The sequence below is a fragment of the Theropithecus gelada genome, chromosome 6, assembly GCF_003255815.1.
Source record: "Theropithecus gelada isolate Dixy chromosome 6, Tgel_1.0, whole genome shotgun sequence".
In the NCBI taxonomy this organism is placed as follows: Eukaryota; Metazoa; Chordata; class Mammalia; order Primates; family Cercopithecidae; genus Theropithecus; species Theropithecus gelada.
The window spans coordinates 146,318,800-146,333,228 of NC_037673.1; the positions used below are offsets into that span (position 1 = coordinate 146,318,800).

The 14,429-nt window shown below is 46.6% G+C and overlaps 1 protein-coding gene across 2 annotated transcripts in view; it reads right to left on the bottom strand.

Annotated features, from left to right (window-relative positions):
• Window positions 1-249: 249 nt before the first annotated feature.
• The window catches only part of PDE6A (phosphodiesterase 6A), an 84,534-nt gene continuing 70,354 nt past the window's right edge, over window positions 250-14,429 (bottom strand). For both annotated transcript variants that reach the window (XM_025387980.1, XM_025387979.1), the window contains 5 exons: window positions 10,433-10,496; window positions 10,064-10,138; window positions 8,507-8,590; window positions 5,408-5,552; window positions 250-3,258 (listed from right to left, as the gene is read on the bottom strand). In XM_025387980.1, the coding sequence (XP_025243765.1) occupies window positions 3,182-3,258; window positions 5,408-5,552; window positions 8,507-8,590; window positions 10,064-10,138; window positions 10,433-10,496 (445 nt within the window). In that variant the 3' untranslated portion in view covers window positions 250-3,181. The remainder of the gene's footprint in view (window positions 3,259-5,407; window positions 5,553-8,506; window positions 8,591-10,063; window positions 10,139-10,432; window positions 10,497-14,429) is intronic.

Consider the following 14,429-nt stretch of genomic DNA (forward strand, 5'->3'; position numbering starts at 1 on the left):
TGGATGCCCTGTACACTGTGTTCTCTGTGACCTTGGGCATCTCCTGGAGGGAAGCCAGGGAACTGTACTAGGAACTTGGCCCAGCCCCATCTCTCACTGGCCTTCAATTTCCTTGTGTGTCTAAAAAGAGAGATTACAGTAGATCAGTGGTTTACAGTTTGGGAAAACCATGTGCCTCCCTCTCCTCAAAGCAATTGTTTTAATATATTAGTTTCTGCATAACATTCCGTGTGGAAGGAAGAAAAGTTCTAGAGCTAATGTCCATTTATTAGAATGAGACAGGAATGTGTTACATGCGGCCACAAAGAAACAAACAGATAAATACAGGATGTGGGGAAACTGACTCAATTTCTGCAAGTTGGTGGCAATGGAAAAAAGGAAGGAGCACTTCATAGATTAAAAGAGACTTCAGAAACTTAACCATAGCTATGTGAGGTGATGGATCTATTAATTAGCTTAATTATGGCAGTCATTTCACAATGTATATCAAAACATCGCAGTGTGTACCTTAAATATGTATAAGTTTTATTTGCTAACTATACCTCCGTAAAGCTGATGGGGGAGAACAACAGAGGATTTAAAAAAATGAGGATTTGGACAAGCATAACAGAAACTGACTTGCAAATTTTTAGCATGTTATTGTCATTTTCAAATTCTGGTTTATTTGTGCTGTTTTCAACATCACTTACCATGGTGCGAATGCTGATCAGGCCAGTGGCATTCTGCTAGGTACTGCAGACTTGCCAGAACGTACTTAGATTTGGTTTAAAAGAAATAAGTCCTGACCAGGTTCAGTGGCTCACGCCTATAATCCCAATACCTTGGGAGGCTGAGGCAAGAGGATTGCTTGAGGTCAGGAGTTTGAGGCCAGCCTGGGCAACAGAATGAGACCCCATGTCGACAAAAATAGGTTTTAAAAAATTAGCAGGGCATGGTGGTACATGCCTGTGGTCGCCACTGCTTGGTAAACTAAGATCGGAGGATTGCTTGAGCCCAGGCGGTTGGGGCTCCAGTGAGCTATGATCATACCACTGCACTCCAGCCTGGGCGATAGAGTGAGACCTCGTCATGAAAGAAAGAGAGAGAGAGAAATTTAGTTTAGTTTAGTTTAGTTTAGTTTGAGACAGAGTCTTGCTCTTTTCACCCAGGCTGGAGTGCAATGGTATGATCTCAGCTCACTGCAACCTCCGCCTCCCAGGTGCAAGTGATTCTCCTGCCTCAACCTCCTGAGTAGCTGGGATTACAGGCTCGCATCACCACACCTAGCTAATTTTTGTATTTTTAGCAGAGATAGGGTTTCACCATGTTGGCCGGGCTAGTCTTGAACTCCTGACTTCAGGTGATCCACCCGCCTCAGCCTCCCAAAGTGCTGGAATTACAGGTGTGAGCCACCGCGCCCAGCCCACATATATCTTTTTAAACCAACAGAATGCCTGTTAACTTAAGAAATAGAAGTTCTGAAATTGAGAATAATTTGTCTTAATTTATACTCTGTGAAATCAATGAAAAATCCAAGAATAAAAAGTACATATTTTTTCTAAAAACCAACAAAAAGAAACAACTAAATTCAATGTGTGAAATTGTTTGGATCAGATTCAGGCAAGCCAGCCACTAAAAACGTTCATGAGAATGAAGGAAGGTTGACTAAGGGCTGGCATCACAAGTTGGGTGTCCCAGAAAGCAGACTCTAAAATGGACTTAGTCTGCAGGATGCTTATTAAGCAGTGCCCTGGGAACTGATGCTTGGGGAAGGGAAGGAAATAGGAGTGAGCAGAAGGAGAAGTCGAGTTGTGATGTGAGCCCAGCGACAGCCTTAGTGGACCCCACGAGGAGTCCTGGAGCTGGAACAACCCTGCACAATTATCCCGTGCTCAGCCAAGATGGCCAGGCCTCTCCACCTGGCATGGGTCAGTCATTGGGTGTAGGCCACCCTGGCAAAGGCTGCAGTAACCCCGGATGGGGCTGATACTAAGGGTGGTCTGTCAACAGCACTCAAAGCTGGTGGGGTCCCAAGTCCTTTGCTGAAGCTTGGGGTCTGTTCAGCCCATCAAAGCATACATCACAGCTGGGTATTGGGCAGGCATCGGTTGCATGGGCCAGTGACGCGGTTATGTTAGAAAACATCCTTATTTCTTTAAAGATGACTTAGTAGAGGTGTGAAATGATAAGTTTGGGATTTGCCTTTTTTTTTTTTTTTTTGAGTCAGAGTCTCGCTCGGTCGCCCAAGCTGGAGTGCAGTAGCATGATCGCAGCTCACTGCAACCTCCACCTTCTGGGCTCACAGGATCTTCTCACCTCTGCCTCCTGAGTAGCTGAGACTACAAGTGAGCGCCACCACACCTGGCTAATTTTTGTATTTTTTGTAGAGACAGGGTTTTGCCATTTTACCCAGGCTGGTCTCAAACTCCTGGGCTCACACAATCCGCCCGTCTCAGCCTCCTGAAGTGCTGGGATTACAGGTGCGAGCCACCATGCCTAGCCAGGATTTGCCTTTAAACACTTTAGGTAAGAAAAAAATTTGAAAAGGAAATGTAAAAAGGACAGATGAAATGCATGTAGCAAAATCTTGATACTGGAATCTGGGTGATGGGTATGGGGGGATTCAACGTACAATTCTCTACTTTTGAAAATGGTTGAGAATTTTTACAATACATTAAATGAAAGTATAAGAACAAAAATGATCCTAAGCAAGCCAGTGCTTCTGGCATTAATTAAATGTTTAATTAATGTCTATGAAAGCTGGAATACTGGTTTTAGCTCAATAGGCAGTTCTCAAGACTAAAAGAATGTTTAAAAACCACTGGATAAGGTATAAGCCAAGCTTGTTCAACCCACGGCCCGTGGGCCACATGCGGCCCAGGATGGCTTTCAATGCAGCCCAACACAAATTCATAAACTTTCTTCAAACATTATGAGATTTTTTGTGTGTGTGATTTTTTTTTTTTTTAAATTTCAGCAGCTATCATTAGTGTTAGTGTATTTTATGTGCAACCCAAGACAATTCTTCTCCCAATGTGGCCCAGGGAAGCCAAAAGATTGAACACTCCTGGAAGCGAAATTCTCTATCAGTTTTGAAATCCTATGACTCTTTTACTTCTCAGGGTGGGTGGTCTTCCACTGGCTTGGGTCATGTCTTCCCAGGAAAGGGTGGTGCCGTCCGGCCAGCAGATCCTCGGTGGTGTTACTGGATGCAGCAGGACTTGGATGTAGTTGCACCCCCTGGGCCAGGGTTTCCCCCCGGCTGATTTCCTGCGGCTGCTGCAATGAAACAGGAAAACGAACACATCAGGTGACAAGAGGCTGTCGTGGGCTTCCCCTTTGACCTAATTTGGACCAAGAGTTGCAAACTCAAAAGCTTTCAGCGACCAACAGATGCAGAAGGCAAACCAGGTGTGAGGAGAATCACAGAAACTGAGAACTTTTCTCTTAAGAAAAATAGCAGCACGAGGATGATGACAAGTGAGAACCAGTACTTGGCACGAGTGTCTGGGAGACCTGGGGAGTGGTGAACACTGACAAACTAGAGACAACCTCTGTCTCATCCAAAGGGGGCAGTTGTCACTCAGGTTCAGCCAATTGTTGTCATGTAAAAATGATAGACTGGTGTGGCCAGATCTTACCCTTTTACTCTTTTAGAAAGAAAAGCTGAGCCAGGCACAGTGGCTCATGCCTGTAATCCCAAGATTTCAGGAGGCTAAGGCAGGAGAATCACTTGAGCCCAGGAGTTGGAGGCCAACCTGGGCAACATAGCAAGACCTGGTTTCTACAAAAAAAAAAAAAAAAAAAAAAATTGGCCGGGCATGGTTGCATACACCTGAAGTCCCAGCTGCTAGGGAAGCTGAGGTGGGAGGATCGCTTGAGGCCAGGAATTTGAGGCTGCAGTGAGCTATGATCACACCACTGCACTCCAGCCTGGGCAACAAAGCAAGACTCTATCTCCAAAAAAGAAAGAAAGAAAGGCTGTAAATCTGGATTTTTTAAATCTTAAATATTCCAATTTTAAAATGTGGCCAAAAAATTCACATTTAAAAAAATGTTGCTACTGATTCTCTAGCTATAAGAAAAAAAGGAGAAAAAAATGTAAGCCAAATCTGTATTTTTTTATCTGAAGGCCACAAATTTGCACTGACCTACTACTTGCCCAAAAGACAATTTGTACAAATTAGAAAAATGCACTTATTTCCCAGGATATCTCACTGCCATTTTTCTGGAAAATCAAAATAGCTATACACATCTGTGATGTACAGGATGCTCCCTGGAGTTGTGCAAAGCATAAACTGCAAAACTCTTAAGTGGCCCCTACATTTGCAGCTGCCCATTTAGAATCAACCCACACTGCTCAGAGCAGAGCTGAGGCCCTGATATTTTCCATGTGTAAGAGCCATGGGTGAAGAGGGATGGGTGTGCGAAGGAGGGCAGTCAGGGTGAGGCAGGGACGAGAGGCCATGTCCTGTGAGGAAACAGATCTCACAACCAGTAAAAGAAATGACTTGGGGGAGGGGCAGTGCTGTCAGTAGTAAAGAGTTAGAACAAACAAATCCCATTTGATTTTGAAGGCAGAACCATGACCGCTAAGTGGAAGCTTCAACAAGGAGAACAATTTGAGTTCAAGGTAGACCTTTCTAATAGTGGTACTGAATAAGGATATCATATAAGATAGTGAGGCCTCTGTCACTGGTGGTATGCAAGCATAAGCTCATGATGGTACAGATAGGACTCAAACATCAGACAGAAGGCTGGAAATAGGGCCTCAAATTCCTTCCAAGGCCGGACGCAGTGGCTCATGCCTGTAATCCCATCACTTTGGGAGGGCGAGGCAGGTGGATCACCTGAGGTCAGGAGTTTAAGACCAGCCTGGCCAATATGGTGAAACCCCATCTCTACTAAAAATACAGAAATTAGCCAGGCGTGGTGCTGGGTGCCTGTAATCCCAGCTACTCACGAAGCTAAGGCGGAAAAATTCCTTGAACCTGGGAGGTGGAGGTTGCAGTGAGTGGAGATTGTGCCACTGCTCTCTAGCCTGGGCGACAGAGTGAGACTCCGGCTCAAAAAATAAATAAATAAAAATAAAATTCCTTCCAACCAAGAATTATATATCTTCTCCTTTGCCCCAGGGTAGGGACATAAGTCCACAGCCCAAAAATCAGAGTCTGTGCTATGTTGCTTAAGGGGGCACTTGCTGGGAGGCCTGGAGCTTTCCTCAGCCTCAATCTTGGGGACCAGGCTCTGCCTCTTACTGTGTGACTTGGTCTTTTCCAGCCTCGGTGCTCTCACACACAGAATGGGGACAATACTGGCCATCAGGAGGCCTGAATGAGACTCCGTGTATGAGGCTCTGAGGCCAGAAGCAGACACCGAGTGCCCGGGGAGTGGGTGGTGGGAGTCCCTGCTTCCCGCTTGCACAAACCTGGCTTGGCTGACTGCTGTTTCTGCTTCTCCTCCTGCACCTTCATCTTGGCGTCATACTCGTCAGCAAGCGCCTTCCACTCTTTGCGATTGTTGGTGATCCCGTCCAACATTGGGGTGATCTCCTTGTGGAAACGGGAGAATTCCTGGAAGACAGAGTATGTGCCTCTGGCACAAGAGCCAGGCCCCAGGGTCAGGGCTCAAGCGGGTGGCACAGCTGGAAATGTCCAACACTGGAATGAGCTGCTTCAGGGTAGCAGGCCTCCCGCCACCACGCTGATGCCGCGGGGCCTCCCGTCACTATGCTGATACTGCAGGACCTCCGGTCCATACCAGCCTGTGCTTCTCCAGTGGCACCCCTGTCCTTCAGGATGAAGTGAAAACCCCTAACTCCATGACCCAGTGTCCTCCTGCCCCTGACCATCTTGCATTCTCCAAGCAATCCAAATCTCTTAGTTCCTAGAGTGTGTCCTCCATTCTGTGAGCCTCACACAAGCTGCTCTTTTTTTTTTTTTTTCTTTCCAAGATAGGGCCTCACTGTTGTCCAGGCTTCAGTGCAATGACACAATCACAGCTCACTGCAGCCTCAAACTCCTGGGCTCAAGCCATCCTCCCACCCCAGCCTCCCAAGTAGCTGGGACTAGAGGCGCCTGCCACCACACACAGGTAATTTTTTATTTTTGTAGACACAGGGTCTCCCTATGTTGCCCAGACTGGTCTCAAACTCCTGGCCTCAAGTGATCCTCCTGCCTTGGCTTCTCAAAGTGCTGGGATTACAGGCGTGAGCTACCATGCTCAACCCAAGCTGTTCACTTTGCTGGAACACTCTAACCTCCCCTTTTCTTCCTTGCGGCCTCCAATTACATATCACTTTCTCCAAGAAGCCTCTTCTGGCCCCCTAGATAAATGGAGTCCCCCATTGGAAGCTCCCAAAGCCCTCTCTTACCACACCTTGCTTCCTTGTCATGACTCCCTTTGCTTGTCTCCCTGAAAGGCTGAGAACCTGGAGAGGGCAGGGACATTGGCTGCCTTGTTGCCTGGGGTGGCCCTGGCCTAGCACAAGGTATGGGACACAAGGATACTCAGTAAATACTTTCTGAGTGAAATGGGATGTTGAGAAGATAATTCTTTTTTTTTTTTTTTTTTTTTTTTTTGAGACTGAGTTTCACTCTGTTGATCAGGCTGTAGTTCAGTGGCGCAATCTTGGCTCACTGCACCCTCTGCCTCCTGGGTTCAAGTGATTCTCCTGCCTCAGCCTCCCAAGTAGCTGGGATTACAGGCATGCGCCACCACACCCAGCTAATTTTTTTTTTTTTTTTTGGTATTTAGTAGAGATGGGGTTTCACCATGTTGGTCAGGCTGGTCTTGAACTCCTGACCTCAAATGATCCCCCTGCCTTGGCCTCCCAAAGTGCTGGGATTATAGGCATGAGCCACCGAGAAGATGATTCTTAAAGGCTCTTACAGCTCTTTGAGCACGGCACATTACAGTTTATGAAGCAATTTATCTCCTCTGGTCCTCAAATTCCTGTGAGGTAGGAAAATAAGATTCATCACTTCTACATCTTCAGGTAAGGAAATTGAGATGCAGATTGATGGAGTGGATTTGCCCAATGTAAGAACAGCAAATCCAGGGCCCACTGCAAAATGCCAGCCAGAGCCAACTGTTCGGAGATGCCTGGGTTCTGGTCCAGGCTCTGCCACAAACTATGTGACCTTGGGTGGGTCACTACCAGAGCTCACCTTCAGCCATGAAATCAGGATAGTAATAATACCTACCCCACAGTGTGATTTTGATAATGTACATAAAGCACTTAGCTCTGTCTCCCTTATTTAATAATATTCGTGATGATTAAAACTCATTCCCTCAGCCAGGCACCATGGCTCACACCTGTAATCCCAGCACTTTGGGAGGCTGAGGTGGGTGGATTGCTTGAGGCCAGGAGTTTGAGACCAGCCTGGCCAACAAGGCAAAACCCCGTCTCTACTAAAAATACAAAAATTAGCCGGGTGTGGTGGCACGTGCCTGTAGTCCCAGCTGCTTGGGAGACTGAGGCAGGAGAATTGCTTGAACCCAGGAGGTAGAGGTTGCAGTGAGGTAGAGATTGCAGTGAGTGAGACCACTGCACTCCAACCTGGGTGACACAGTGAGACTCTGTCTCAAAAAAAAAAAAAAAAAAAAATTAGCTGGATGTGGTGGTGTGCACCTGTGGTCCCAGCTACTCAGAAGACTGAGGTGGGAGGATCATTTGGGCCTGGGAGGTCAAGGCTGCTGTAAGCCATGATGATGCCACTGCACTCCAGCCTGGGTGACAGAGGGAGACCCTGTCTCAAAAAAAAAAAAAAACAAAAAAACACCAGCAAAAAACACATGTCCTCAATGAAAAAAAAGAAATATTACTGATGATGGTGGCAAGCACCAGCCACTGTGCCCTGTGGGTCAGAGCACCCCAGTTATTCTGAGTTATATCTCAGATGCTCTTGTTGCCTTTTAGAAAATTTGACTTCTTCCTAGCAGAAGGGCTGCACTCACACAGCATAAAGAGATCTGGACTAAATCCTGCCTTATGGCTGAGTCCAGTGACACTGGCACTGTCATTTTGCATCTCTGACTTCTGTCTTCTCATGTGTAACATGGCCAAAATAAAAATTAAAAGTGAGAGGTGGATGGTGGCACAGATAACAGAAGGTTGGGAGCAGTGGGTTTCTCAAGGAGACTAACATTGAACAAGAGCTCAAAGAGAAAATCCAGATTATCTTTTCACAATTACTTTTGGCCTATAATGTTTCCACCAGCTAGGGAAGTTAGAAGGACATATGTCTGCTGTGTTTCCCCTTCCTCTCTCTGAATCTATGCTTAGTCATTTGCCCCACAGCTATGTATTAAGCAACTAGGATGTGCCCCAGGCTGGAGCCTAGAGCTGCAATCACATAAGACCCACAGAGCTGTCCTGAGAATCAAATGCCCCATTAGAGATGAGAAGCGCTTTGTAAAGTATCACCCACTGGTCACCTGCTAGGGCTTATTATTCCCGATGTTGTCTGGAAATCCCAGGTTTATCAAATACATGTTTTTGAGTGTGAGGAAGCCAAGGGCCTACCTTGTAGACGAAGGTGCAAACAAAGTCAATGAAGCCGACTTGAAGCTTAGGGAGTTCATCTGCTTTGTTTCTGTCCATCATGGGCTGTCATGGGGGAGAAAGAGTTAACTGCACTGGACAGTAAGAGAAACCCACCCTATCTATGAAGCATTCTTACTAAAATCAAACTGTAAACTCATCATGTTTCCCGACCTGATGAGCATTTTGCAGGAGATAGGAGAATAGAGAAACATGTTAAAGAACACCATGAGGGTGCAACCACCGAAATCCAGAATGTGGGAAACTGCACAAAAACAAGACCCACTGTCTTCAGCAAATAAACGGCATACCAGAAAAAGGCCAGAGGGTGGGAGGGGTGGCAGGGCCTGCTACAGATTAAAAGAGACTTAAGAGACATTAAAACCAGAGGCAGTATGCTCCTTGATTAGATCCTGATCTGAACAAATCAACTGAACTCTGTTTCTTAATCAAGAAAAATGAACAGAAATTGGAGATTAGATGATACTGAGTATATGAATTTTGTGATTGTTAATGGTATTGTGGTTGTGTTTATGGTTTGTCCATATTACACTCCTGTCTCATAGAGATATGTGCCAAAGTGTTTATGGAAGAGATTATAGAGCCTGAGATTTACTTTAAAATACTGCAACCGAAAGCAAAAAAATGCACTGGATGGAATAGATACAACAAGAATGGCAGACTACTACAAATTGTTGGCTGTGGCTGATGGGCACTAGAATTCACTGACTATTCTCATTATATTTGAAAATATTACAGAGAGAGAGAGAGAGAGAGAGAACGACAAAGCCCATGGGGCCCTTCACGTGTTCCTTCATGACAGGACCTGCTCCTCCCAGCCTTCCACTCTCCCTCGGCTCCTGCCTAAGCCTGCCGTGGTGGCCCCTGCATCCTTAGCACACTCTCACAGGTTTAGCCTATCCAGATGTCAATGGTTTGTCCCCAAAATGTCTCTCTCTTTAACCCATCCTTTGCAAACCCTGCTCTGCTTCCCAGCTTTGCCTTCAGGGACTTCAGGGAAACTTTGGTTGCTCTTCCCATCTCCCCATCTCTCCATCTCCATGGAAAGCTGGCTGACTGTCTCAGCCAAGTTAACTTTCAATGTTGATAGGTGCACAGCTTGCTCACTCTGTGCTGTTAGATTAGGGTCAGGGGAGGCGGATGGACTTCTAGACCTGTGGAATTGAAAGGGCAATCTAAGTGTTGGAGTCCGCTTGCCAAGCTCTGCAGTTGAGTGAGCTAAGGACACATTTCCCAAACTTTAGGAGGGCTTACTAGTTAGAGCACTCATTGCAGAGCCCCACCCGCAGAGCTTCTGGTTGGGTACACCTAGGGTGAAGCTTGTGAATATACATCCCTAACATGTTCTCAAGCAATGAGGTTGACAGTGGCCTGGAGACCATATTTTGAGAACCACTGCATTAGGAAAAGGTCATCTTTGTGGTAAAGTCACACATCTCTCCATCATGGCAAGGTCACATCTAGGTCAGGATGGAGCACACACGCCTAACATCAGGCTGACATCCGCTATCTACTCACAATGGGATTCTGTTGCAGTACCGTGCGCTCCAGGTCACCTTGTTCCCAGAATTCGGCAGCCACCAGCAGAGCTACCTGCAACAGACAGGCCCTCACACACGCAGAGTCAAAGCCCCAGCCCAATCCCCTACCCCTGCTCCCACCCCACTTGCAATTCCAACTCAACCAAAAGGTTAAACCCACTCCTGCCCTGCCACCCTCGCTTTGCTGTCATCACTGGAGAGACGTAAAGTGATTCCCATGTCTTGGTAAGGGAGGATGGAACACAGGTGAGCTGGTTCTGGAGCTGGGCTGAGAGAGCCCAAGCCTCATGACCTGCTGCTCCCAGTACTGGGATGCCCCTCCTCTGGGGTCAACAGGAGTTCATACCTGGCTCTGCACCTCCCAGGGTTTGGTGATGGCTGAGAGATCACAGGCGGTCATCATCATGGCCCTGGGCACACAAGACACCCTCTATCAGTCCAGGGCCATTTAAGACTTCATGTACTGGTTAATTCCATCTCTCTCACCTTTCTCCACCCCCACTAGTAGGTGACTTTGTGTCGTTGTGAGGAAAGGGCTCACACCCATTGCATCTAGGGATTGGGCTTTGAAATCAGACAGCATTAGATCCTGCCTCTGTCAGTGATCAGAGATTGGACACTGGGCAACAACCCCCACCTCGCTGAGCCTCCATTTCCCTGTCTGTAATGATAATCGCACTTTACTCACAAAACAGGTGTAAGATTAAATGAGATGGTGGATGGAGAAATCTAAGTATTGTGTCTGAACATGGTATGTGCATAAGGAACATGTACTGGGTTTTCTTATGTGTCAAGCACTGTTCCAGGGACTGTCCAAACATCAATTTCATTTAAATCTCATCACATCTTCAGAGTCCCTTCAGTCTTGTCTACTGTAGAGAAGTGTTTCTCAACCTTTTTTCTCATCATTGTTCCCTGCCCCAACTGCCAAAGAGCCTTTTTAGATACTTTTTCAGTAATTGCCCCACCATGAGCTTTTAATACCGCAGATATGCCGTCCATCTGTTTGGAGAACCACAGGCCACTGTAATAGCTAAGATTTGCTCTCCTCCCTCAAGAATCACTTTTTGCTCCATTGGAGGCAATATGCTCCTTTTTTCTATCAGTCAGTTAGCTTTTCTGATTTAGGAGTTTTGTTTAATACTAAGAGATTTCTTTCTCTTCTAGGCCATTTCCTCATCTGGCAGAAACTCTCACACACAAAATTTAAAAGGTAAAAAAAGAAAAAAGAAAATGTATGGTGTAGAGAGAACTGTGAACAGCTGTAGCAAAGAGGCCTTGCATTAAGGAGTGGAAAGGGCCAGGTGCCGTGGCTCACGCCAGTAATCCCAGCCCTTTAGGAGGCTGAGGTGGGCGGATCATTTGTGATCAGGAGTTCGAGACCAGCCTGGCCAACATGGTGAAACCATCTCTACTAAAAATACAAAAATTAGCTGGGCATGGTGACATGCACCTGTGATCTCAGTTACTTGTGAGGCTGAGGCAGGAGAATCGCTTGAACTCGGGAGGCAGAGGTTGCAGTGAGCTGAGATCATGTCACTGCACTCTAGCCTGGGTGATAGATCGAGACTCAATCTAAAAAAAAAAAAAAGGAAGGGGTGTGGGTAGGTAGAAAGGGTTCAAAGGTAAACTCTTAAGGGAGTGTCCCACTCATAGAAAGGCAAGGCAGGTATTATTACATAGGTGGGTACAACAGAAAACAGAAAGGAAGGGGACACAGACAAAGAAATGGAGCAAGAGGAAGGAGCAAGGGGGGTGGATTTGAGAAAACATTTTAGAGCAGGTAATCCTGGTAATCCAGGGTCATATGGCATGGGCCCTAAATTCCACGCCAGGGAGTGCAGACTGTATCCAGTAAGCAGTGGGGAGCAGTTGAAGGTCGAAGGCCCAATTGTGACCTCTTCAGAGCTGTGCTGCAGGAAGGCGGTTGGCAGGACTTGTAGGATGGAGAAGGAAGAAAAGAGCAGGATGGAGGGGGATGGGGTGCTGCAGTAATTCAATAGGAGGGCAGAAGAGCTGGCCTGCAGCAACGACTGCCTGTGGCAGGGTGAGACCAACGGGCAGAAGCCGGGGAGAGTGAGGGGTGAGAGAAGGCTGGGGCTCTGAACCTAACTTGCTGCTTGGATAATTTTATAATTAATCAGCTGTATGGGGCATATTTTCTATAAGCCGGTCTGTGAGGCTGTAAGAGTTACTCATGAAATATTAACAAGTTTAAATAAAATCTTTAGTTATGGGCCTGGCACAGTGGCTCACACTTGTAATCCTGGCACTTTCGGAGGCTGAGGAAGGAGGATCACTTGAGGCCAGAAGTTCAAGATTAACCTGTGCAAAATAGCGAGACCCTGTCCCTATGAAAAATACACAAATTAGCCAGGCATGGTGGCGTGTGCCCGTAGTCCCAGCACGTTGGGAGGCTGAGGTGAGGGGATCGCTTGAGCCCAGGAGTTTGAGGCCACAGTGAGCTATGATCATGCCACTGCACATTTTAAACTATGTAAACTCTCAAAAATTCAAATAAGTCTTTAAGTAAGCTTTCAGAAGTGCATACATTTCTTAGAGACACCTTTATGCTTTATAATAACCTCAGAATACATGCCCCATGCTTTAATAAGTGCTGTGGACATGTTACAATGTCAGATAGGTTGAGCAAATACATGCTCAGCTATGCATACAAGAGTCACTGGCTGCCTGGTGGCTTCAGGAGGGCACTGGATGCTTACTTCCCTTAGCTGGAGGGATCATGTGAAAAACACTCCCAGTGGTTGCAGAAACACACCTAAGAATTTTATAGACAGAGATTTGCTGTGTGCATGGGATGAAGGAAGGACACCGAGGTGCCAGAAAAGTCAATTCGAGCCCTGTGCCCTAAAGATGAGGCTTCACATTCACTTCAGCACCTCCCCCTTATATGCACTGGGGTCCTGGGTGCTGTGCTGGGCACGGGGGATCCAGAGGGGCCTTCAGGGAGCTCACAGTCACTCAAGGAACACAGGGCAAAAAAAAACCTGTCATCACAATATGCTAAGTAGAATGGCAGAAAAAGGTCCAAGGTGGGGGAAAAAAAAAAAGAAGAAAGGAAGGAAGGAAGGAAGGAAGGAGAAAGAAAGACAGAAAGAAGGAAGGAAGGAAGGAAGGAAGGAAGGAAGGAAGGAAGGAAGGAAGGAAGGAAGGAAGGAAGGAAGGAGAAAGAAAGAGAGAAAGAAGAGAATAAAGAAAGAAAAGAAGGAAAGAAGGAAGAAAGAAGAAAGAAAGAAAGAAAGAAGAAAGAAAGAAAGAAAGAAAGAAAGAAAGAGAAAGAAAGAAAGAAAGAAAGAAAGAAAGAAAGAAAGAAAGAAAGAAAGAAAGAAAGAAAGAAAGAAAAAGAAAACAAAAGTAAAGGTGACTAGCTCAGCCCAGGCGCCATATAACAAGTGACAATGGAGCAAAGGCCTTGAGGGGGGTACATAGGAGCCCTCTGTAATGGACAGAATGTTTGTCTCTTCCCAGTCTTATATGTGGAAGCCCTAACCCCTAATATGATGCTATTAGATGACAGGGCCTTTGTGGGGTGATGAGGTTTAGATGAGTTCATAAGGGTGCAGCCCCCATCATGGGGTCATGGCCTTCATCACCATGGAAGAACACACGGGGAAAGCGGCCTCTGCAAGCCAGGAAGAGGCTGGGCTCACATGGTCTGTGCTCTCAGAGATCTTGCAGATGTGCTGGAGAATTGCACAGTTATCCCACACATGCAGGTTAACACGTAAACAAACGACTGCTCTGAAGGAAAGGACTTTCATTCTTGGAGATAATATGAGAAAGAGAAGCTCACCAAGGTCTGGGAGGTCAGGGAGGACTTCCCTGAGAGAGCGCCCCTCCAGCTGATAACTGTAGGATGTGTAACCATTTACTTGCTAAAGAAGGGAGTGGGAGAAACACATTCCAGGCAGAAGGACATCTAGTGTGCAGGCCCTGGTAGAAGGAAGCCTGGCGCAAAGAGCTTAAAGGTAGGGGGAGCTCAGGGAGCAGGTGGGAGACCTGGTAAGAGAAGTTCCACAGAGCAGCAGGGGCAGCCCACGCAGAGCCCAGGCACCGTGGCAAGGGGATGGTCTTCATGCTATGAGCAACAGGAAAAGTCACGGGAGTTAGAACAGAAGGGTGACGTGGTCACATTTGTATTTCACAGAAATCACTGTGGCTTCAGTGTAGGAGGGACAGGAGCATACACAGGGAACCCAGTTAGGAAGCCACTGCAGGATCTGGGCAAGAGACGGAGATGGCAATAAAGAGAAGTGTCCAGACAGATATGGCACTTAGGAAGTCAACTCAGCAGCATTTGGGGACAGATTAGACATGCAAAG